General features: G+C 49.9%; 3 protein-coding genes across 3 annotated transcripts; 2 read left to right on the forward strand and 1 right to left on the reverse strand.

Moving 5' to 3' along the window:
* The first annotated feature begins 1,749 nt into the window (after positions 1-1,749).
* Positions 1,750-2,427, forward strand: LOC116500330 (olfactory receptor 14C36-like). The gene has a single exon (XM_032205254.1). The coding sequence runs from the start codon at positions 1,750-1,752 to the stop codon at positions 2,425-2,427; it is 678 nt and encodes a 225-aa protein (XP_032061145.1).
* Positions 2,428-6,484: 4,057 nt separating this feature from the next.
* LOC116500331 (olfactory receptor 14C36-like) lies at positions 6,485-7,093 on the reverse strand. The gene has a single exon (XM_032205255.1). The coding sequence runs from the start codon at positions 7,091-7,093 to the stop codon at positions 6,530-6,532; it is 564 nt and encodes a 187-aa protein (XP_032061146.1). The 3' UTR covers positions 6,485-6,529.
* Positions 7,094-17,122: 10,029 nt separating this feature from the next.
* LOC116500333 (olfactory receptor 150-like) lies at positions 17,123-18,079 on the forward strand. Its single transcript, XM_032205256.1, has one exon. It carries the CDS (start codon positions 17,123-17,125, stop codon positions 18,077-18,079), a length of 957 nt encoding a protein of 318 aa, XP_032061147.1.
* The last annotated feature ends 4,131 nt before the right edge of the window (positions 18,080-22,210 follow it).

Raw genomic sequence — 22,210 nt, forward strand, 5'->3', positions numbered from 1 at the left:
GAAGGAGACAGGGGCTGGAGGCAGTGAGGAAGGCAACAACAGAGAGCAGCATGTGACAGGACAGATCTACAGAGTCTTGACACCGTGAGTCTCTGGCAGCAGGGCAATGCAGATGGGGTTTCCAGACGGGTCTTCTACAGCTGACACATCTGATGGCTGATAGCTTCTCTCAGGATGGCTCTTTCTGTTTCTCCAGCACAGAGTAGATGTTTTAGAGAATGGCATTGATTTTTCAAGAGGAAGACCAAGGCAGGGTCTACCTGAAGGGTAAGAGTTTTTCTGCAGTCTGTGCTTGCAAATTCTTGCAGTGGAAGGCAGGCAGGCTTCATGGTAATGGGTTGTTGGGATTGTACAGGAGACCGAGACTCCTAGAGCATTGCACTGAGAGATCAATGTGTCAATGATGAACTTCATAAAGTCCCTTTCCACACCTCAGCCCACAGACTGCACCAACACCATCTTTGTGGCCCTCTCAGGTTTTATCCTAGCTGATCTTTAGGAGCTACAAACCCTCTGATGCCCAGTGCCCTGTCTTTGTATCTTCATGCCAGAACAGAACACACAGGATATGCAACAAGCATGAGCAGTCTCCTCTGCAGGCAGAGCTGCAGCAGAGGACAATCTGCTGAGTGTCCATCTGTCCCTCCCTGGCCTTGCCTCCCCTGGCAGCAGCACAGTGCCATTCCTTCTGGCTTCTCCACCTGGCCATGCTGCTGCTGTTCTGGTTTCCAGGCTGGCTGGGGATGGGGGTTTCACATGCCCATGGAGTGAGCCCTCGTTGTGCTTGGGCGAAGGGAAGTACAAGGACAGGGTGAGGTGTCTGGAAATGTGCACTTTGAGCCTGGATTACTCTGCTCTCAGCAGTGTTCAGGTCCTTCTCAGGTGAAACTCTGATTGCAATTGTCCTGCAGCTCAAAGAGATGTCAGCACAGGGCAGCTCAGACAGGCACTGATGGACAGACTGGCCATCCTCCCTGAAGGATACTCTGCACTAAAGGGACAGTCCCTTTGCCTCTGAGGATCTACAGGATTTCACTTGTAGTGCAGCAGAAATGCCCAAGATTACTGCCTTAGAAAAAGACCTTAAGTGCTGGGGGGGGAATTGAGAACAAAAAATAAAAAATAAAAAATAAATTTTAAAAAATCCCCGAAGATCTGCTCAGCAATTGGTTGAACTATGAGCAACAAAGGGGTAAGGTTCTTTGATATCATCACTACATTTTATCTGAGATATGTTCCTCTTTACCTCATACTATAGGGCAGGACTAATTCCTCTGTTGCCTACAGCAGAGTCCACTTCTCCCAGTGATACCATCAGGCAGCATGAATCAGAACTCCTGAAAGTGACCTGCCAAATGTCTGCCTGGAAGGGTACAAGTATATTAGGGGGTTTAAGCTGAGAAATAGAATGAGTTTTTCTCACTAACTCTGCAATAGCTTCTCAGATAAGTCTGCTGTAACTTGGCAGTGCTTTCTCTTCCTTGGGCAGGACCAAAAGACCCAAACCAGCAAATGGCCAACAGCAGCTCTATCACCGAGTTCCTCCTGCTGCCATTCGCAGATATGCTGGAGCTGCAGCTCCTGCACTTCGTGCTCTTCCTTGGCATCTACCTGGCTGCCCTCCTGGGCAACGGCCTCATCCTCACAGCCATAGCCTGCGACCACCGCCTCCACACCCCCATGTACTTCTTCCTCCTCAACCTCGCTCTCCTCGACCTGGGCTGCATCTCCACCACTGTCCCCAAAGCCATGGCCAATTCCCTCTGGGACGACAGGGCCATCACTTATGACGGGTGTGTTGCACAGGTGTTTCTGTTTGTACTTTTTATGTCCGTGGAATATTCACTTCTCACCATCATGTCCTATGACCGCTACATTGCCATCTGCAAGCCCCTGCACTATGGGAGCCTCCTGGGCAGCAGAGCTTGTGCCCAGATGGCAGCAGCTGCCTGGGCCAGTGGCTTTCTCAATGCTGTCCTGCACACGGCCACTACATTTTTCCTGCCCCTCTGCCAAGGCAATGCTGTGGACCAGTTCTTCTGTGAAATCTCCCAGATCCTCAAGCTCTCATGTACAGACTCCTACCTCAGAGAAGTCAGAGCACTTGTGTTTAGCTTTTCTTTAGGCTTTGGTTGCTTTGTTTTCATTGTGGTGTCATATGTGCAGATCTTCTTGGCTGTGTCGAGGATGCCCTCTGAGCGTGGCCAGCACAAAGCCTTTTCCACATGCCTCCCTCACCTGGTTGTGGTCTCCCTGTTTGTCAGCACCATCATATTTGCCTACCTGAAGCCCCTGTCTATCTCTTCCCCATCCCTGGACTATGTGTTGGCAGTTCTGTACTCTGTGGTGCCTCCAGCATTGAACCCCTTCATCTATAGCATGAGGAATAAGGGACTGAAATATGCACTGTGGAATCTGATATCTTGATGTGTTTTAGAAGAAATTATTTTTCAATCATCTTCTGGAAATGACTCATAATGTCACTTATTATAGGAAGAACTAATATTCTCTTCTATATTCTCTTTGTTGTTGTTGTTGTTGTTTCGTGTCTTTGAGTATGTATTGTTAGCATTAGTATTTTTTAGTTTTAATTTAGCTGTTGCCCAATAAAATATCATTATTTTTCCCATTTCCAATTCAGTATGTACATGTATTTCTGAAGCAGCTGACAGGTCATCCCTTGACTCCTGGCTGGGATCTATGCCTTTAGGCTCACATCTGCCAGTGTCTGTGATAGGCCAGCAGATGCACCTGCTTTGCACATAGTTTGTGAGATCCTCTCTTCCTAAGTGCCTGGAAGGCCCCATAGAGGAAGACGTCTTGGATAGCTGTTGTCATGTCAGATGTTTCAGCTTTGCCTAATTCATCCTTCAGGGCTGCTTTCAGTTTTCTACACAGAGGGGGCCACTGCCTCCCAGATGCCCGGGGGAACATAAAGCCTGCATGAGAGCCTGGAAGAAGTTACCCTGGGTCCATAGAAACCATTCTGTAACCGAAACTTGTAAGCAGGAAGTGCACTTTTGTGGTGTTGCACAGCTGCTGGGCACATTGTGCAGAGTGCTCCTACAGACCTTGGTGTCTTTCTCCATGCTGGCTTAGGAGCTGGTTCTTTCTCAGGCATGGAGTAGTCAGCAGAGGTGAGACAGATACTCTAAATTCATGAAAGCCATCAGAAAACTGCCCCTAAGAAGAAGGCTGATATGGGCAAGTCAGGAAAGCCTGACCAGGAGAGATGAGAGATTTGATGGAGGGAAGAGGAGCTTGGATAGCAGAAGATAATGATTTTGAAGAGGTAAGAATGTTCAGGTAATGTTGATCCCACCATAACACTGACTTAAAGCAGTCGTGTGAGGCCCTTAACCTATTTTAATCTGTAACATTAATCCCTAAACCAAAATGCTACTAAACTCCCTGAGAAGAATACACTACTCTAATGTTTGACCACAGTATCCCTTAAAGCCAAACTTAGTCCATAGCCACTTTCCATTATGCTTCCACTGAATCTTGCTCGCCCTGATCCCTGCCTTTAACACTAGCATTAAAATGCTCTACTTAACCCTAGTCTTCTTGCAGACCTAAACTATTGAAGAATGGCTCAAAGAGCAAGGGCACGGTTCTGTTATATATGGAGTGGTAATTCGTGTCGAGAAAATGGTTGATATTAATAAAGAAGGGGGAGATTTGGGAATGTGGCCATGGGGGTTGGAAAACCCTGTGATTGAGATAACACCAGACTCTTAATGATGAGGCCAACTGGAATATAAAAGAGTTTAGAGGGAACAAAGAAGGGTGATTCAGGAGACTCCATGCAGTCTCCGGTTTCTTGTTCTCCAGCTGGTTTCTTGTTCTCCAGCCGTTAAGTCATGGATGTTTCTGGGTGTTTGCTGTTGTTGTTACATTCAAAGTTGTTTGACCAATGAAAAGTTGTTTTGAAAAGAACTACTGTGGAGAGAAGGGTATAAGAGGGGAGCCTGCCCTCAAGATAAAAAAGGCAACACGATGAAGTTACGTCATCAATAAAGAAGCAGGAAAAAGAAGTGAAGAGGAACAGGCTGGCAGAATGGAGACCAGGACGGGAACAGGCACTTTGATCACCTCATGAAGATAGGTTCAGCCAGACTCAGCAAACTGCTCAGAGAAGCTCGTACAGAAAGTCGCTGGAAACGGGCGCACTGGAGCTGGAGAGAAGCTTGAGCTGAGAGAAGCGGACCCGTGCACACAACTGCCTCTCGCTGGTAAGCAGTTGCGCATTATGGGGAATCATACGTCCTTAGGAACAAAGACTGTCCTGGTAACCTTACAGCGTATTCTCCTTCTTAACAATCAGACAGTTTATGAGCCTGAAATATGGGGCCAAACAGAGGTCAAGGTGTGGGAGTCTGCAACTAAAAACGACAAGGTTGCAGTGGGATTGCTCGGCACCTGGCGAGAAATCTCTGAGGCCTTAAAGAGCCATGTGGAGCCACAATCACAAACGTGTGGCTTGCCAGATAGTGAGGGAGCTGCAGGCTCCTTTACTGATCCGACTGCTACGCCATCGGCCCTTCTGCTGCTACAGCCATCGAAGGCTTTTGCTGTTACGCCCCCCAGGTGACCTGAACGTGCCTTTTGACCCAGGCCTATTGGCCTTGAAAAGTAGATGGATATGCTTTTCTTCGATCTGGGAAGAACGGGATACATAAGGCCTGAAGACCGAGTTGCTTGACAACTTAAAGCGAGACATATTGTTCAAAAGGAATGGAAAACGGACACTTGTTAGTAATCAAGAAAAGGAATGTAAAATGGAAACTTAAGTCATGGAAATTAAAGGATTGTTTGTTACCTATCCTGATTGTACGTATGTATAGGCATACTCGGGTTAGTATGTAAAGCAAAGTTCGGTATATTTAGAATGTGTGATGTTCGTGTGTGTGTGTTGGTGGAGCGTAGACTCCCCGCACACCCAGCGCTGTTTACTTGCCTTTTATACCTTTTAGAAATATTTGTTTTATAAATATTACAAAATTCAGATTGAGTTGAGACCTCATTTATAACACTGCCTAGGACTGCTCATGCCACCCCTCACTACTGGAACAGAGAAAATCTGTGATGTGTCGACCTCTCTTGCCTGTTAGAGCAAAAAAAAAAAAAAAAAAAAAAAGTTAAAATTGTTCCCTGAAAAGCTCCATCTTTGAATGGCTAAATTTCCTCCAATCATACCTGTACTAACTGCCTTTCTAGGTGGGAATATTCACATCTATCTATCTGTATAGTGAAATATATTTGTATAGCTACAGCTGTAACTACAGCTATATGTGCAAGTAAATGGAAATGTATATGCAGAGTTACACATATACACATAGATAACTGGGAGAGAGACAGGCAAGTGGATGGGAATCATGGATTTTACATCACCTGAACTATCAGGAAACCAACCCAGCAGTGCTGGGAGCTGGGGAGAGGCGAGACTTGGAGGAAGGTCCCAGTGACACAGCTGGGAGTTTGGTTGTGATGCCATTCCTGCCACACTGACCTGACAGCCTGTTGGCAGGCAGGCAGACACGGCGATGTCATCAAGTGCATCACAAACCCCATGGGACATGGGGACCATCAAGAGCAGCAGCTGTGGAAGCTGCAGGCAGATGCCTGGGCCCCTGGGGAGGGCTGCGCTGCAGTGATGCCAGCTGGACATGGGGTGGGAGCCTGTGGGACAAGGCATGGGAAAGTGCTGGATATGACAGAGCACAGTGTGAGAAGGGAGAGAGTACAGGCAGGGCTGTGAGGGACAGCAGCATCTCATATGCCCTTGGTGGGCAGAGATATGAGCAATGGCCAAACAGCCATCCCAGCTTTTCCCAGCTTCCCCCCAATTCTCCCAGCTCCCTGCTCTCTGCCCACCTCCCTGCCCTCAGCCCAGCCCAGCAGCCCAGGCTGGGATGCCCAAGACAGTGCCCACTGCAGGCTGCTGCAGGGCTCTGGGCACTGCCACCACAGCCCCAGCCCCTCTGAAGGGCACAGCAGTTCCTGGGGGCACAGAGAGCTCAGCGCCACAGAGGGAAGCATCCGAGGCAGAAGCATACAGAGGTAAGTGTCCCCTGCTGTGTCCCATGCTCTATTCAGCAGCAGATCCTCAGAGGCCTGCAGCCCCTCCGTGCCATCCCTGGGGTTTCTCAGGTAGCTCCTGCTATGCCAGGGCCAGGGCAGCCAGGCCCGAGCTGCTGCAGCCAGAAAGGGTTTGCTGGTCTCATTACTTCCTGATCAGCTGAGAGCGGGTTGCAGACAAAGAAGCTGTGGCTTCATTTATTTTGTTTAAATACACAGAGAGTCTGGCTCCTCGTTTATGCAAAGCCTCAGGGTCACAAAAGATATGTTGGTACAAGGGGATGAAGAACAGCATTTCTTTGCGGAAAACAATATCACAAGGGGAAATGAAAAACAAATCAAATCCATCCAGAAGTTAAGACAGCTTGCCCTATCATTACATAAACTCTAATTAATCTGAAGAAGAAAAGAAGCAGTTTATAGCTGCAAAAAGGTCCAGCCAGTTTCCTCAGCACATCTTTAAATATCTCCATGACATCACTTTCCTAATGGCATTCATGAGCTCCTGGTTCCTCATGCTGTAGATGAGGGGGTTCACTGCTGGGGGCATCACCGAGTACAGGACAGTCATCACCAGGTTCAGGGATGGTGAGGAGATGGAGGGGGGCTTCAGGTAGGCAAATATGCCTGTGCTGAGAAACAGGAAGACTACAGCCAGGTGAGGGAGGCACGTGGAAAAGGCTTTGTGCTGTCCCTGCTCAGAGGGTATCCTCAGCACAGCCCTGAAAATCTGCACATAGGAGAAAAGAATGAAAACAAAACACTCCAAAAACACAAAAACACTAAATGTGAGAAGCCCAATTTCCCTGAGGTAGGAGTCTGAGCAGGAGAGCTTGAGGATGGAGGGGATTTCACAGAAGAACTGGTCCACAGCATTGCCTTGGCAAAGGGGCAGGGAAAATGTATTGGCAGTGTGCAACAGAGAATAAAGAACCCCACTGCCCCAGGCAGCTGCAGCCATCTGGGCACAAGCTCTGCTGCCCAGGAAGCTGCCATAGTTCAGGGGCAACATAGCGGTCATAGGATATGACAGTGAGAAGAGAATGCTCTGCTGAAAATAAGAAGATATCGTGGTTTAACCCGACCGGCAGCTAAACACCACGCAGCCGTTCGCTCACCCTCCCCCCTCCCTCTCTGGGACACGGGAGAGAAATGGAAAGTGAAGCCCGTGAGTTGAGATAAAGACAGTTTAATAAGACAGGAAAAAAAATAACAAAATAATAATAACAATAATAATAATGATGATACAATGGTGATAATACGAAAGTAATAATAGTATGTACAAACAAGTGATGCACAATGCAATTGCTCACCACCCGCTGACCGATGCCCAGCCTAACCCCGAGCAGTCCGGCCCCCTCCCCCCGGCTAGCCACCCCTATATATTGTTTAGCATGACGTCAGATGGTATGGAATACCCCTTTGGCTAGTTTGGGTCACCTGTCCTGGGTCTGTCCCCTCCCAGCTCTTACTGCACCCCCCAGCCTGCCCGTTGGCAGGACAGAGCAAAGGCTGAGATGTCCTTGGCTTAGTATAAGCACTGCTCTGCAACAATTAAAGCATCGGGGTGTTATCAGCACTCTTCTCATTCTAAGCCAAAACACAGCATTCCACCAGCTACTAGGAAGAAAATTAATTCTGTGCTAACTGAAACCAGGACAGAAGACAATCAGAAAGACCTGTGCAGCCTGCATAGGAAATGGCCCTGGTGTCCCAGAGAGCATTGGCCATGGCTTTGGGGAGAGTGGTGGAGATGCAGCCCAGGTCGAGGAGGGCAATATTGAGGAGGAAGAAGTACATGGGCGCGTGGAATCAGTGGTCGCAGGCTACGGCGGTGAGGATGAGGCCGTTGCCCAGGAGGGCAGCCAGGTAGATGCCCAGGAAGAGCGCGAAGTGCAGGAGCTGCAGCTCCCACGTGTCCGTGAATGGCAGCAGGAGGAACTCGGTGATAGAGCTGCTGTTGGACATCTGATCCTCCTGGAAACTGGAATCTGCTCCTCTAGATAGGGAGGCCTGTTCAAGGAGGAAAGAGAATTAAAATGTTAGGGTAGACCTCTGTGAGGTAAACCTAGCCTATTGTTTTGTAGAAATCATAAAAAAATGCCTCTGCTTTTGGGAAGACTGGTCCTCTACTTGATCTCAAAGTGATGCTGCCTGATTGTTCTATGGGGGGCAAGAGACTTTGCAGGAGACAAGTCTGTACTAGAACAGTAAGTAAATGGAACATGAGGTGGTCTCAAATGAATCGTGTTTGATGTAACAAGGAGTTTTGGAGCATTTTTCTCAAAATTCACCCAACTGCAGAGCAGGGCTTTGTGCATAGTGCTTTGGTTTGTTACTTTACACTTGCCCCCCCCTACACCTGAGGAGTGTATTTAAGGCACAAATGCTTGGCGCTTGTAATACTCACCAAGTAAAATCTTGGGGTCCTGCTAGGCAAAGAGACTTTCCCTTAGGGCAGAGTGAGGACAGCTGGGGTATCCGTCAGTCCTATTCCCAGCTGCCCTGTGCGGGCACCTCTGGAGGACGGTCACACTCAGGTGTTCCCCTGAAAAGAACCTGGATGCTTCTGAGAGCAGAGGAATCCAGGTTCAAAGGGCAGATCTCTTAACCCCTCACCCATCTCATCGTACCTGAGGAGGATCTCAGCTTTCTGCTCTTCATGACCGTCACAGAGGGTCATAGCAGCTGCCCATATACAATGATTCAGCGGCATTTGTATGGCGTTAGGACTGCTGTGTCTTCTCCATGGGGCTGCTAGATAACACAGAGCTGCTAGGGCAGAGCTGTGCTCTTGTGGAGGGCAGCCTGCAGCCCAGCAGAAGCCCCATGTAAAGAGTTAAATTTCCTTAGATGTGATGTCCTGAAAGGAGAGTCAGCTTCTTCTCCACACACAGCATTTCCCCAAGACCCAACAGTTAGGAGGGAACATGGATGCCTTTTATTCATGGACGCATCTGAGAGAACATCATCATCAGTTTTTGAGCTGTATCTGAATTCTCATCCCCAAAACTCTAGTGAGTCCAAAGAAACTCATGACATTATTGTTAGATGAGAAAAAAAGCCAAGGAGTTTTTATGGGGAAGGCATCAGCAGGGCACGGATGGTAGGGAAGTGCCCCCCACCTCCTGCCTGCAGCTCGCAGCCCCCATCCCACCTGCTGGGTGCTCAGCTCTGCCCTGCAGACACCTCCTGGCAGCAGGGCTCTGCCCAGGGGCAGCTCACTAGGTCCAGGTCACACAGACCCTTTTGACACTGCCCATGTGGTGGCGAAGCTTTTTATGAGCAGACAGATAGGAAGGGGACTTGTGCAGTCCGTGTAATCCTATTTTTGAAGGCTGAGGAGACTCTGATTTCTCTTGGAAATAGCAGAGTCTATTTCTACTCCCACTAAGCCAAAGAAGAAAAAAAAATGAAAGCAGTAACTCAGGAAAGCTGAGCCTGAAGCAGCTAACACCTGCCCTGACTCTCCTCTTGCAAAGTCTCCTCGGAAACCACTGGTGGTGCTGTGGAGCTGTGAGCAGCCTGCCGCAGGCAGCAATCTACCACAGGAACCGGACTTGCTGGGGGTCCATGTAAACCTCCTCGTGATGGCTTAGGACTGCAAGTCTCTTCTTGGCTTAGGACTCTCAGAATCTCCTTGGAAATATCAGATCTATTGCTCTTATCACTGAGCCAAAGAAAAGAAAACTGAAAGCTCAAAAGGCTCAGGAAATCTGAGAGTGAAGCCGAAAACCCCTCTCTGATCCTTATTCTTGCAATATCCTCTTTGATACATCCTGCTTGCGCTGTGGAGCAGGCTGCCCCAGGCAGAAGCCTCCCGCCAGCAGCAGGACCCTGCCCTGCTGGGGGGCTCCTTCCACCCGCAGCTTCTCCCTGCAGGACCCTGGGCAGCTCCCCAGGCAGGCTGAGTGCTGAGCCTGGCAGGCGGCAGAGACCCTGCCCCAGCACACAGCCCCTGGGGCACAGCAGGGACCCTGCTCTGCACCACAGCCCTGGACACCCCTGCCTGCACCCCCGGCTTCTCCTGCCTCCAGGAACTGTGGCTGCATTGCCCTCCAGCCAGAGACTTACCGGGTGCAGGGCTGGGAAATCTTCTCCCGCAGGGAGCTCTGGGCATCCTGCCACTTCTGCCTGCCTTTAAGCACTGTGTCTCTGCAGGCAGTGCCCCCAGGCCTGCTGCACTGTGCAGAGGAGCTGCTCCTGGGCAGAGCTGTCTCTCTGCCCCCCCACCAGGCTTCCTGCACATGGCCCTGCTGCTGCAGGGGAAGCTGATGGGAAGCAGCCTGAAGGAATCCCTGGAGTTTCTTCCCTCACATGGGTACACACTCTTATTGACAACAGTGTTTTTTTTTCCTATTGTAAATAAGTGTTCAGAATGAGAATCACCTCTCCTTGTCCATCATTATGCAGGACACCAATTTATGGACAGGGATAGAATCTCCTCTTTCCCTGCAGAAGGAAGCCATTAACAGGAGAAAAATTGAAGCATCTTATCCTGCATTTCTAGTCCTGGAGTAGTTGGGTGCTCGGATCCCCCGTAGCATTCCTCATAACCACAGGGGCTGAATTCCTTTGGCCTCCATTGAGGTGTCCTCAATAAAGGCACCTGAAAGTGAGATATCTCACTAATGTTGATAACTGAAGCAGTGCAGCTAATTAGAGGAAATAAAGGACAGGAAAGAGCTGCTCAGATACTCCTGTGGTCATCTGCCATCCACAGCAGTAGGTCTCTGCTGTGAAGGAAAGCCTCTTCATGCCCAGGCTCTTGGCACAAGGTCTGGGACAAGCCTGAGTTTGGCCCTTGTGCCACAGCTGAGGTGCTGCAGCCCAGATGTGCCCCAATGCCCTCAGCCTGGGGCACAGGCAGGAGGAGCTGGATCGCCGCCTGCTGTCACAGGGCTGGGACATTGATGGAAGAGCTGCTGAGGTGTGGGGGGACAGATACCTCAGCTTGGGGTGCTGTGCAGGATGGGTGCAGATTCTTCAGAATAGACAAGCAACAATAATAATCAGGGAGTACATTTGCCATTCGTTCGTGTACCACCTCTGCCTCCTGCATGGCAGACCGGGGGATGGTGCTGAGGCCTTCTGAAATCTCAGAGCCCCATGTGATATCTGGGATGGAAGGCCCTGGCATGTGCTGCAATTCCCTCCATATAGCACATCCTACTCCTGCAAGGGAGCGACATGCAGTGAAGAGGAATTCAGGTATACTGAGGGGCTGCTGCATCCCAGGTTCCTTCACTCCACTTCTTATATTCCATGGCCTTTGTCACCATTTGGAGATGTTCCTGGTGGATTTGTAAGGAAACGCTGGAAAAGAACCGGGCAGAACGGAGGTGACAGTTTCTCAGGACAAGAAGGGAAATCTCTCATCACTCTCCCAGGCTGTCCTGTCTCCTTGCTGCTGAACTCACAGGTCTTCAATGACACATGCGGATGTCACAGGAGGATGCCCTGCATCACCAGAATATAAGCACTGGAGCAGCAGCAGTGCCAGCACTTCCCTGCAAGGCCTGGTCCCTGCTGGGCACTGCTTGGGTGCTCCCCACCGCTGTCCTTCTGTGGCCAGGAGTGGGGTCAGCAGGCAGCAAGCTTGCAGTGGGCGACCCTCACTGATGGGTGGAGAAGCAGGTGCACCTTGCAGAGGAGTTGTGGTTGAGGAGCCAGGGCGGGCATCCCTTTTCCTGAGATGAGGGCCAGCAGCAAGTGAGATGGAGGGTGCTGCATGGATGGGTGACCATCACCTCTGTCCTGACTTCCCTGTTTCCAGTGCTCCTGTATGTCTCCTCCAAAGGTAAGGGTGTCAGGAGCCCCTTCCAAAGGGGTGGCCCAGGATCTGTCAGCTGTCCAAAGCTGCAAGTCCTGGGCTTTGGAGGAAGGCTGGGCAAGGCTTCTGGCTGCTGTGAGAGCCCTGCCTGAGTGTTCCTCTGAGCTCAGGGGACAATGTGGCAGCCAGGACTCCTGGGTCCTGATGCTAGAGATGCCCTTATCCCTAGGGCATCTCTAGGCATGTCTCCTTGCTATGGGGTACAATCCAGGGCCAGGTGTCCCTGGGAGGTGGTGTCTCTTTGGGATCTGGCTCTGTTTGGAAAGATGGCCAGTGTCCCAGGGCCTGGTGTGGCCTGCAGCTCCCACAGGCTTCTCAGGAGTGCACCAGAAATGCCTGTGTTGGAAATCAAGCCTTCCTCTTCTACTGCTCTCATTCAGGGGAATCTCTCTTCATTCCCATTTGTGTGGCCAAGCTGGCAGAGCATGTCCTGAGTGCTGAGATGCCATCTCTTGAGTGCCACGGCCCTAGTTCTGAACCTTTCACATACCCCTGTTATAAGTCGCCCCCTTAATTAATTTTCAGAGAGCATTGCATTAATAATAGAAATGAATTTATTGAGTAAGCAACAGCAAGCAAAACAGCGCTGGGCGGCCGGGGAGTCTCGGCTCCGCCAACGGCGCGCACTACACCCCCCCCAGGGTCCCTTTTTATGTCTTGGTGATTTCAGGATTACGCAGCACATCCTGGTGTATTCTGCGACTGTGCACACTGTTGCTAGGGGGTCGTCTCTGTCCCTCTGGTGGTCGTGAAGATGAAGGCCGTAGTCTTCCTCAGCGTTGTGGTTCAACTTCTTTCTTTATTTGGTCATGTTGGCCCAGCGTGGGACAGGAAGGCAAGATGTTGATACACTAATTTAGCAACTTATCAGGAGATGGTTACATGAACTTTGCAGCAGTGTTTTCTAAACAAAAGAGGCTACTGAGATGCAGAAGGAGAGAAGGGGAGAGGGTTCTCTTTTTGTTACATTAAGCAAAGGAATTTTCATAGTGTCTAGCTAAGCATTATACATCTCCTTACTTCAGCAGGAAACTTTTGCAACTCCCGCTCCTAAAACAGAACTCCTTGTTTTTATAATACAAAAGACAATGAACAAACATTTATGGTGTATGTATTACACCCCTACTGTGGTGTATTTACCGTGCTACGCAGGTGATCTCCTCCACACTACTCCATCACAACCCCTCCCCAGAGGAAAAGAGGAAGTAAACATTTTTTTGTGTGGTAGTTTGGGGTCCCAGGATTTGGAGTTTTCTTCAGCAGTAGCTCTCCATGGGCTGCAGCTTCCTTCAGGCCAAATCTACCTGCTCCACCGGGGTCTCCTCCATGGGCTGCAGTGTGGAGATCTGCTCCACCGTGGGACCCATGGGCTGTGTGGGAACTTCTGGTGTCTGGAGCACCTCCTGACCTTGGTGTCTGCAGGACTGGTTCTCACTCCTCTCTCTCCCAGCTACTGTTTCCCAGCAGGTTTTTCCCTATTTAAATCTGCTCTCACAGAGGCACAACCAGCATCGCCCAATGGCTCGGCTCTGACCAGCAGCTGCCGTGGCCTGGAGTGGGCTGTGCATTGGTCAGCAGGTGGTGAGCAATTACACTGTGCATCACTTGCTTTTTGCGTTCTACTATCATCAGCATCATCAACAACAACAACAATAACATCTTTATTATTATTATTTCCCTTTATTTGCTCTCCTATTAAACAGTCTTTATCTCAACCCAGGAGATTTTATCTTTTTTTCCCCTTCAATTCTCTCCCCCATCCCACTGGTGGGGTGTGCAGCAAACGGCTATGCGGTGCTGAGCTGCCTGCCAGGTTAAACCACAACACTCCCTTTGGCACATAAGGTAGGCCCCAAAGGTTAGAAATAATGACAGATCTGCCCAGAGCATGTTAAAATTAAATTGTTATAAGCTTATTATTTGTTGAAAACGATGTTGATTTTTTGTGGATCTCAGGATTGTAGTTGTGTTTGGTCTCTGAATTATGTTCGATAGCACATTACCAACTGTGTGTTCCTTGCAGTGTTGTTTATCACTTTTGGGGGGCTGGTTTAAGGTTATTATTTTGCTGTAATGTGTAACACTGGCTTATGGTATGATAAAATTATTGGATATGAGACTGATCTGGAAGTTGTACTCAGCATTGCTGTCACCACCACACTACAGGAACCATCTATGAGAAACTATTCTGCTCTTGTGAGGCCCCATTTAGAGTACTGCATCCATGTCTGGGGTCCCCAGGACAAGAAGAATGTTGATCTGTTAGAATGGGTCCAGAGGAGAGCCACGAAGTTGGTCAGTAGGCTGGAAAACCTCTCCTATGAAGTAAGGCCGAGAGAGCTGGGAATGCTCAGCCTGAAGAAGGGAAGGATCAGGGGTGACCTCATTGCAGCTTTTCAAATTTTAAAGGGGGCTTATAAAAAAGATGGGGAGTGACCTTCTCCTCATGCAGCCAATGATAGGACAAAGGGGGATGATATTAGACTAAAAGTGGGAGATTTAAAGTAGAGATTAGGAGGAAATTCTTCACAGTGAGGCACTGGAACAGGTTGCCCAGAGAAGTTGTGGATGCCCCATCCCTGGAGGTGTTCAAGACCAGGTTGCATGAGGCCCTGAGCAACGTGTTCTAGTGGGTGGCATCACTGCCCATGGCAGGGGGGTTGGAACTAGGTGTTCTTTAAAGTCCCTTCCAACCCAAGCCATTCTATGATTCTGTGATTCTCTTCTGGGACTTCCTGTGGCCTCAGCTTCCCTTCAGTCTTCCAGAAGGACCTAAGCTGAAGAACCTTGTCTGGGGGTGATCTCTAGGGTAAGGGCCAGCACATGGGTTGGGAGAGGCTGTCTGACTGTCTCAAGGATATGTGCTGCATACAAGTACAGCAGGAGAGCAGGAAGCTCACATGGCTGCTGGGTCATGCTTCCACCAATGCAAACCCTGACCTGGGATCCCAGCCTTGCTTTCCAACCCACCCTTCAGGAAGTGCAATGATATTAAGAGATGGGAAGTGTACAGCAGCAATCCTTCTTCAGTCACTGCTCAGGCCAGGTGGTGCACCAGGAAACCATGGACATGTGGTTCTGCATAATGAGCATGAATTAGGGTACCCATAGTCCCAACGTTGTCTTGGATGAGATGAACACCAGTATTTGAGGCAACTTCTAGACAAGGTCAGCTCCCATCTGATCTCTCCCCATCCCTCCTCTCACCTGTCCAGCTCTTCCTGGCCTAATGAGGTTGCTCAGCTTACTCAGCCTGGAGAAAAGAGAGCGTTGGAGAGGAGGAAAACAACAGCAGAGAATGGCCAGGGGACTGTCAAGGAGATAAAGCCACCAGTAGTGCTTCCAAGCAGGAGGATGAGATCCAGCTGGCAGAAGTTGACCTCTGGAAGTCCTTTCCAACCTGAATTATCCTTTCATCCTATGACATGTATCAGTGGGACCATTTCTGATGGTCATGGGCCTTTGAAAGGACCAAGACGTTTGAAGGATAGAACACAGGGCTATCTCAGGTATTCTTTATTCTTTGTGAAGCTGAGGTGATTCTCAGCTTCGCAAAGGGGCAACTGGAAGCAGAGATAATGCTGTGAGAGTTGGGGTACATACGGGAAGGTCTGCTATGCACCAGCACTGCCAAAAGTATGAAAAGTGCCCGTGTCAATATGCAATGTGCACACCTTGTGTTGGCAATTGCAACATCTTACTCTTGGGAACTCTTCTGACATTGTGTGGTGAGTATGGATGAGTCTTGATGATTGCCCTGCCTCCATTTAGCTTCTGGAGGAGCCTGACTCAGACTTCAAAGGGCTCAGGGACTGGAGAAAGGGAGACACTGCTTGAGAAGTTTACAGACTTTCCAGCAGTTCAGAAGTTTCAGCCTCCTTTGAGAGCACATCAAGCAATGCTCCCTCTCTGCAGTCCCTGGGGAGAGCAGAGCTATAGCAGGAACCTCCAGAGAGTTGTTGTTGCTATAAACCCCAGAACACTGCACAGAGCAGGGGGCATGGGATGCTGCTGGAGACCCACCACAGGAGGTGCTGGGAGGAGAAAACAAGGACAAAGCAAGGTGTGAATCCTGGGGCCAGCTTGGCAGAAAAATCAGGGAAGGGAAGGGAAAAGAAGGACATGGTGAGGAAGAGGCAGAGAGACCCTGGTGAGACCCTGGCCTTGGTCTTCATTCCCAGGCACCAAGAGTGGAGAATTCACCGCTTCATGCTGAGGACTTCAGGTGAGTGCTGGATGTCCTGAGTCAGGCTGGTGGTTGTTTTGCTGCTGGGTGTCTGCACAGGGTAAGTTTTGGAGACCTCAGTCTCAGTCCTGTCCTTTGCTGTGTGTCTTCCCACCTTCTCCTAGACATCCTGAGCCCCAGTACCAAGCAGAAGAGATGCTGAGATGGCAGTGCTGAGTTAGAGGTGGGCTGGGGGTGTTGGAGCCAGCCCTGAGGTACTTACCCACCTTGGCTTGGATGGGGAAGCATTTGGGGAGGGTGTGCATGGAGGCAGATTACCTAAGTCCCCTCTTGAAACTTTCTCCTCTCCTCTCTCTCTCTATACAAAAAATCTGTATTTGGTACTTTTTGCTTTATTTTTTTTAGCTGTGAAGTCCACCATAACTCTCTCTGTCCTGTTTTCAGCTGGGAGAGAGAGAATTTTGGTGCCGTGCTTCAGATTTAGGAGGAAAAATATTGATGCCTCACTGATATTTCAGTTTCTGCTGAGTAGTGCTTGCTCAGAGTCAAGGATTTTTTTGTCTCCTCACACTGCCCTGCTAGTGGGGAGGCTGGGAGTGCACAAGAATCTGGGAGGGACAGATGATCCAAACTGCCCAAAGGGATATTCTATACTGTATAATATCACACTCAAAAATAAAACTAGGGGGGAGTTAGCCGGGGAGCTACTGTTGCTCTGAGACTGGCTGGGCAGCAGTCTGCTGGTATTGACCAATTGCGTTGTGCATCACTTGTTTTGTGATTTTTTTTCCCCTCCCCCTTTTTGTTCCTATTAAACTGTCTTTATCTCAACCCATGAACTTTAATGAGTTTCACTTTTTTTTAACCCCATTCCACTGGCAGGGAGAAGTGAGCAAATGGCTGTGTGGTGCTTAGCTGCCTGCCAGATTAAACCACAACACTTTCTTAAATTTAACACAGAAGTATTCTTTCTCACAGGTCTCCTTCCTGGCAAGTGAGAAAAGAAAGATAAAAAACACTGCATGGGGGAAGGACAGATTGACAATTGGACATCACCAATGGATTTTCTGCTGCTGGGACTGGGAAATGTCCCTGAACTCCAGTCACCACTTTTCTTCCTGACATTCATGATCTACTCAGTCACCATGGCTGGGAACATCCTCATCATCGTGCTGGTGGTGGCAGTGCAGCATCTGCACACCCCCATGTACTTCTTCCTGGTCAACCTGTCCTCCTTGGAGACCTGCTACAGCTCCACCATCCTGCCCCGGCTGCTGGCCAGCTTCCTGACGGGGGACGGGACCATCTCTGCTCATGGCTGTATTACTCAGTTCTACTTCTTTGGCTCCTTTGTAACATCTGAGTGTTACCTGCTGGCAGCCATGTCCTATGATCGATACTTGGCCATCTGCCAGCCCCTGCTCTATGCAAGCTTCATGACCTGGAAGGTCTGTATCCAGATGGCAGCTGGATCTTGGTTAATGGGTTTTCTGCTGTCTGCTGTAGTCATATACCTCTTATCTCAGCTGAAGTTCTGTGGCCCCAAGGCAATTGACCACTTCTTCTGTGACCTTATCCCACTGCTAGAGCTCTCCTGCAGTGAAACCAGAGTGGTCACGCTTGTAACTTTTATGCTGTCTCTCCTAGATCTGGTTTTCCCTTTCTTGTTTATGCTGGCCTCCTATGTGTGCATCATAGCTGCCATCCTGAGAATCCCATCCAGAGTGAGCAGGCAGAAGGCCTTTTCCACTTGCTCCTCTCACCTCACTGTCATCACTGTTTTCTATGGCACCCTCATCATTGTCTATATGATGTCCCGATCAGTCTCGCTAAGGCAACTCAACAAAGTGCTCTCCTTCTTCTACACTATCCTCACGCCCCTGGTCAATCCCCTCATTTACAGCCTGAGGAACAGGGAGGTCAGGGAGGCCCTGAGCAAAGGGCTTAGGAAAGCTGTGGTCTGCATACAGAGATCATAGTAGGTGAGTGACCCTTGGCACAGGCTACCTGTGGGTCTTTCACAAAGGCAAGTGCCATGTACTGTATGTATCTTTAGAAGTCTGTGCCTTTAAGCCTGCTTGCAGAGTGATAGGAATGAATGAGAGAGCTTCTTGGTGAGAAATACTGCTTTATATAGACAGATTGTGAAAAATGTTGTGGGTTTGCTTTTCCCTTCTTAATGAACTGTTCAATGCTCCTCTGATATCAGCTGCACCTCTGATCTTATCGTCACCTTCTTGTAGGGAGGTGGAGATAGATACCTCCCATTTCTAGATCATTTACCCTTGGAGGACCACCCGTGTCTGTTGTGTCCATGGTAGTAACTGGTAAGCGATTTCCCTGTCCTGATCTGGACACATGAGCTTTCTCCTCTTCTCCCCTTCTTCTGCTGTGGACAGGACTCAGAGAGTGACCCACTGTGCACCTGGTGGCCAGCCAAGGTCAACCCACCATACTAGAGTTTCATGGATGCTTTTGAATAATGATATATTTCCCTTTATTTAATATTTCCCCCAACATGCGTGCTGAACCTAAGACCAAAAGTCCTCAGTAAGTCCTCAGCTTGGGTCCACCTGGAGCACTGGAGTGAAGCCATAAACACTGGAAGGATGCGCCCTCTCCTGGGACTGCTGGAAGCCTCTGCATTCTCCACAGGAGCTGGGAGATTATAGAGGACACCCTGATGCCCTGTTCACCATCTCCATGTCCATGGGACCCTCAAAAATGTCCTTCAGTCCTAAGATACAGCCTAACTTCTTATATCAGGAACCTGGAGAAATTGCCCCAGAAATCTCAACAGTCTGGTGCACACAAGTAAATACACACAAACACACACAAATATGCATGTCCAAACACACAAACACACATCTCATCCACACACAAAGATGTGTACACAAGGCATGGGCACAGCCAACCAGACACAGACCAACTCCAACAGGGAATAGCACTTTCACAGCCACCACTCCACCACTAGCACACAGAGCCATGAGCAACACACCTGGCCCCACCCCCTTCCTCACCTCAGCCTGCTCTGCTGTGAAGGTCATGAGCACTCCATGCATCCCCTGCAGCACTTACCCATGGGCACAGATGCACCCATGGCTCCCTGAGTGTGGGCGTGGTGTTTGGAACCACCCCGATGTCCTACCCAGGCTCTGAGCTGTTCCCCATTTGGCAGCTCCAACTCTGGCTCTCTTCAGTTCCTGCTCTCCTCCTCCTCCTCTGACCAGCCCCACCTGAGCTTGGCCAGCAAAGCAGGCACATACATTCACCTCCAACACACCAAGAGTATTCAGCAAACAGCCATCACCAGAGCTGAATAAGAAGGTAGGACAGAGCCTAGCGACTGGGCACGGGGTCTGGACAGACCAGCCCTGACCAGCCCCCTGTCCACATGCAGCTGCCCACGTGCATCCCCTCCTCTCCTCTTCCACAGGATTCTTCCTCCTCAATCCACTTTGATCCCTTCCTTTCTCAGCCACAGTCACTTCCCCACTTATCAACTTTTTCTAACTATATTTCCCCCGCTGATCCCTAGTTTGCTGTACCTGTCCACTCACTTGATAGTTCAGATACCATTGCCTACATCATTTGGACCTTCACTGGCATCACACATGGGTTCCCTGGACACAGATGCCTTTGCTAGACTTGATGCCCAGAGGGTCCCCACTGCTCCCCTCCAGCTCTCTGTGCCATTTGGCCATTGCTCACATCTCTGCCCACCAAGGGCTCGTGAGATACTGCTGTCCCTCACAGCCCTGCCTGTACTCTGCTCCTTTCTCCCACTGTGCTCTGTCACACCCAGCACTTTCTCATGCCTCATCCCAAAGTCTCCCATCCCATGTCCAGGTGGCATCACTGCAGGACAGCCCTCCCCAGGGCCCAGGCATCTGCCTGTAGCTTCCACAGCTGCTGCTCTTGATGGACTCCTGAGGCCTGCCTGGTCCTGGCCCATCACACTGTTGTGAGGAGGTGACCTCAGCAGCAGCAGCCCAGACATGGTGGCTCAACAGAGCTGTCCCCTGCCTGAGCTGCCCCCTCTGTCCCGTGGGGTTTGTGATGCACTCGATGACATCGCCGTGTCTGCCTGCCTGCCACCAGGCAGTCAGGTCACTGCAGTAGGAATGGCATCACAACCCACCTCCCAGCCATGTAACTGGGACCTTCCTCCACCTCTCCCCTCTCCCCAGCTCCCAGCACTTCTGGGTTGGTGTGTTGGGTCTGTCTGAGCTGGAGTCACCTTTTCCCTACAGCAGCCTACACAGTGCTGTACTCTGCACTCGTAGCTGGAACAGCACTGATATCACTCCAGTGTTGTGTCTATTGCTGCATAGTGCTGGCACAGCATCAGGACTCCTTCCAAGCCCCCAAGAGCCAGCAGGCTGGGGGTGGGCAAGTGATGGGGAGGGGACATTGCTGGGGCAGCTGACCTAAACCAACCAAAGGGATATTCCATAACACCTGATGTCACACTCAGCAATAAAAGGGGGGGCTCTCGTGGGGGAGGGGGCTGTTCCTCCTGAACAACCACTACGCGTTTGGGGCCCTGCTTCCCAGGACGTGGCCGAACACCGCTTGCTGATGGGAAGTAGAGAATAATTTTTCCTCTCTCTGTGCTTCCGCGCGGACTGATTGCTTCTTTTGTCTCTGTTTTTTTTCCTCCCATTCCCTTTCCCTTTAATTAAACCTTTCTTATCTCAAACCTCGAGTTCTCTGTGTTGTATTTTCTCCCCCTTCCTCTTTGAGGAGAGGGGGAGTGAGAGAGCGGTTGTGGTGGAGCTCGGCTGCCCACCTGAGTAAAACCACCACAGTTGGTTTCCTGATAGTTCAGGTGATGTAAAATCCATGATTCCCAGCCACTTGCCCATCTCTCTCCCAGATATCTGTGTGTACACATGTAACTCTGTATATACATTTACCTTTACTTGCACATATAGCTGTAGTTACAGCTGTAGCTATACAAAAATATTTCACTATACAGACAGAAAGATGTGAATATTCCCATCAAGAAAGGCAGATAATACAAATATGTGTGTATATATATATATATATATGTATATATATCTTCCCCTGTACTTGCATTGCCAGAATTTCTCCTATGCATTGCACTTCATCTCCTAGGTCTTTGAGGCATTTCCATCTGGCCTTACGAAACAACCCATGCTGGAAATCACCTTTCCAGCAGAGCATGTGGATGTGCATTTTCCACTCTTCTTCAGAGCTCCCCTCCACTTGCTCTTGCTCTTTGGTCATTCAGATACTTCTCATATATGCAGTTGCTTCTAGGGAGTTTGGGGAGAGAGTTTGGGCCTCCTTTAAGGTACCTGTAGAGAGCGATAAGGTCGCCCCTGAGCCTCCTTTTCTCCAGGCTGAACAGTCCCAGCTCCCTCACCTGGATCATAGAGTCCAGCTCCTGGCACCACACAGGTCTGCCCAAAATTTTAGACCATGTGACTAAGTGCACAGTCCATTTGCTTCTTAAACTCTGACAAGCTTGGTGCCGTGACTCTGTATCTGGGGAACCTGTTCCAGTGTGTAACTACCTCTCAGTGAAGAACCTCTTTCTGATATCCAGCCTGAACCTCACCTGTCGCAGCTTGACACCATTCCCTCTGGTCCTATCACTGGTCACTAAAGAGAATAGAGGGGTGCCTGCCACTCCACTCCCCCTCATGAGGGAGCTGTAGACCATGATGAGATCTCCCCTCAGCCTCCTCTTTCGAGGCTGAACAGGCCAAGTGACCTCAGCTGCGCCTCCCCTCTAGGCCCTTCACCATCTTTGTGACCCTTCTCTGGACACTCTCCAATAGTTTCATATCCTTTCTGTACTGTGGTGCCCAGACCTGCACACAGTACTCAAGGTGAGGCCCCAACAGTGCAAGGTAGAACGGGACAATCACCTCCCTCAACTGACTAGCAATGCCATGCTTGATGCATCCCAGGATACGGTTGGCCCTCCTGGCTGCCAGGGCACACTACTGGCTCATATTCAGCTTGCTATCAACCAAAACCCCCAGATCCCTCTCTGAAAGGCTGCTCTCCAGTGTCTCGTCACCCAAGGAACGGAGTTCCCCTGAAGGAGAGCAGTACAAGGGGAACGGTTTCTGGCA

The sequence above is a fragment of the Aythya fuligula genome, chromosome 34 (assembly GCF_009819795.1).
Source record: "Aythya fuligula isolate bAytFul2 chromosome 34, bAytFul2.pri, whole genome shotgun sequence".
NCBI lineage: Eukaryota > Metazoa > Chordata > Aves > Anseriformes > Anatidae > Aythya > Aythya fuligula.

What these genes read in the sequence shown, in the direction of transcription:
- LOC116500330 (XM_032205254.1), top strand. Translation starts at nt 1,750, where the DNA reads ATGGCCAATTCCCTCTGGGACGACAGGGCCATCACTTATGACGGGTGT.
- LOC116500331 (XM_032205255.1), bottom strand. Translation starts at nt 7,093, where the DNA reads ATGTTGCCCCTGAACTATGGCAGCTTCCTGGGCAGCAGAGCTTGTGCC.
- LOC116500333 (XM_032205256.1), top strand. Translation starts at nt 17,123, where the DNA reads ATGGGGGAAGGACAGATTGACAATTGGACATCACCAATGGATTTTCTG.